Raw genomic sequence first — 2,276 nt, forward strand, 5'->3', positions numbered from 1 at the left:
CCCCTACCCACACCTCCTCCCCTACCCACTTCGATGCATTTTTCAAATTTTGCCTTGGGGCAGAGTTTTCTTTTCACAGGGGGGTAAGATGCACTTTGATGAAATGAATAAATTTTTTGAATAAAGAATGAATGAATGAAAAAAACCTTTGAGATCTGTAACCTTCTATATTGTCAAACTATTTAACTTTATTTACTAAAATATTCATTTTTGACATACATTATAATCAAGTTCATTTTTCCCCAAAGCATTAATCTATTTGAAATCTGCTTCTTCATACTTGCTGTATTTTTGTCTTTTTATGTTATTTTCAGCTGGTATTTTWCTGCTTTTACGTGGTGTTATGCTATTTTAGCTGTGAGCTATGTTTTTCTTCTTTTAGGGTTATTTTTAGCTTCTTTTCCGCTCCTTTAGGCTACTGTTCTTCTACTCGTAGTTTCGACAACCCAGTTTCAGCTGCGACGTCGRCGGAGTGACTCAGCGCTCAGCATTTTCCCCATTCCCTCGTTTTCGGTGGACCTAAATCTCGTTAAATCAGCTGTGACAGTTCAGGAGAAAGATGTCTGAATGGTGACTGCTTTGACAAAACAAAGTCACGGCGGAAAGACTTCCTGCAGCCTGTTGCACGATGCGTTTTGGCCAGTGTGTTGGCAGACACATTCTAACATGATGTTAAATGATGATGTCGTCTTTTTTTTTTCTTTTATTGCTCGGATTTTGATAACAGCAACATGTGTGAGGCTTTGTTACCTTTGCAAACTAAGAGAAAACAAAACGTAAAAAGAAACACTTCCTTGTTCCCTATTAAAGTTCAGTCAAAAGAGCAAGAGGTCATTATTATTCAGCATTTCTAAGCATAAAAAAAGAATCTCTTTTAGTTGTGCACACGCTGACAATGATTACTGCTTAAATCTCTGAGGCTGATGGGCGATACCTACCGCGTGCACCGTGTGTGTTTTGGTGGTCTCGCACTCCGAGTCGGCACACAGCCCCAGGGAAAACCTTGTCGTGATCTGAGACACCAACTGCAGCTCCTTGTGTCCTCGTTGGTTCGTCGCGACCACGTTCCAGGCTGGAAAATATTTATCGTGAGCAGCTGCACACCGCGTTACATGGAAACTCTCTTATCTTCATAGTGTAATCCTGTTTTTATGAGTATAAACACACAACGGAAAACACTTTACCTTTGAGCCGGTCCACAAAGGGACACCGGATCCAGAACTGGGATTCTACAGAAAACTGAAAAAAAWAWATATATAAAAATATCATATTAACTGTGTTTTATGCAGCGGTTCTTTAACAATGTGCAATAATGAAACAAGTCATTAGAAACTTTGTACAGCCCGAGCTGATCTACGTTTACTCACAGCCTTGTGCTTTAAAGAAGACAGAGCTGCTGGCCGGTGATTAAAGTGGAGAAAATAGGTTTGATAATTTGGTCAACGGAAAGATTCCACCTTGCTTGAGTAAAACCACTGCATTATACCTAATGATGAACACGTGTTGACCATCTTTCCCTAATAAATTCCCGATATACCTAAAAAGACTCCTTTGTTTTCGAGAAGCACGTTACCTTGACCCTTCATCACGCAGGAAATAATTGACTCCATTACAAAAAGATAAGTGATCTTACACATAATTACTCCCATTCCTGAATCTGGCCTTGCTCAAAGGTTACAAAATACAACCACCTGCAAAATTTACCCTGCTTACCAAGGTTATAACAGTTTTGGATTTTTCACTATAGTTTAGTTTTATTTTGATTTTTTTCTTTTAATTCAGTTAGTTTTAATTAGTTTTTACAGTGGATTTGCTAGTTTTTAATTAGTTGTCATTGCATTTTTAACGCTTAGTTTTAGTTTAGTTTAGTTTTTATTGGTTCTAGTATTAGTTTTTTGGTACCACTTTACATTAAGGCTCCCCTTATAAATGTTTTATAGATAGGTTATTAATTTATCTTTAAACACTATTAAGAAGTGTTTATATATATTAATTAAGGATGAGAAAGAGACAAAACTGCCCTGTTTATTGCCAAATAATGAGCCAAATCTGTTCATGTTACATTTAAAGCTGCTACATTAAACATTTCAGCCTAGGTTTCTACCTTGTAAGCACAATAATGTCTTGTAAACACATATTTTACATATAATATTGTAATGTATTACTGCATTATTGTGCTTACAAGGTAGAAACCTAGGCTGAAATGTTTCATATATGTAGCACCTTTAAATGTAAAAAGAACATGAACAGATTTGGCTCATTATTTGGCAATAAAC

General features: G+C 36.5%; 1 protein-coding gene across 1 annotated transcript in view; it reads right to left on the reverse strand.

The window, feature by feature from the left end:
- The window catches only part of il17rel (interleukin 17 receptor E-like), a 46,410-nt gene that overhangs the window by 3,028 nt on the left and 41,106 nt on the right, over nt 1-2,276 (reverse strand). The window contains exons 14-15 of the mRNA XM_014014548.1: nt 1,185-1,239; nt 939-1,072 (exon numbers count right to left, since the gene is read on the reverse strand). Coding sequence (XP_013870002.1) covers nt 939-1,072; nt 1,185-1,239 — 189 coding nt within the window. The remainder of the gene's footprint in view (nt 1-938; nt 1,073-1,184; nt 1,240-2,276) is intronic.

The sequence above is a fragment of the Austrofundulus limnaeus genome, unplaced genomic scaffold, assembly GCF_001266775.1.
Source record: "Austrofundulus limnaeus strain Quisiro unplaced genomic scaffold, Austrofundulus_limnaeus-1.0 Scaffold116, whole genome shotgun sequence".
Taxonomy (NCBI): domain Eukaryota; kingdom Metazoa; phylum Chordata; class Actinopteri; order Cyprinodontiformes; family Rivulidae; genus Austrofundulus; species Austrofundulus limnaeus.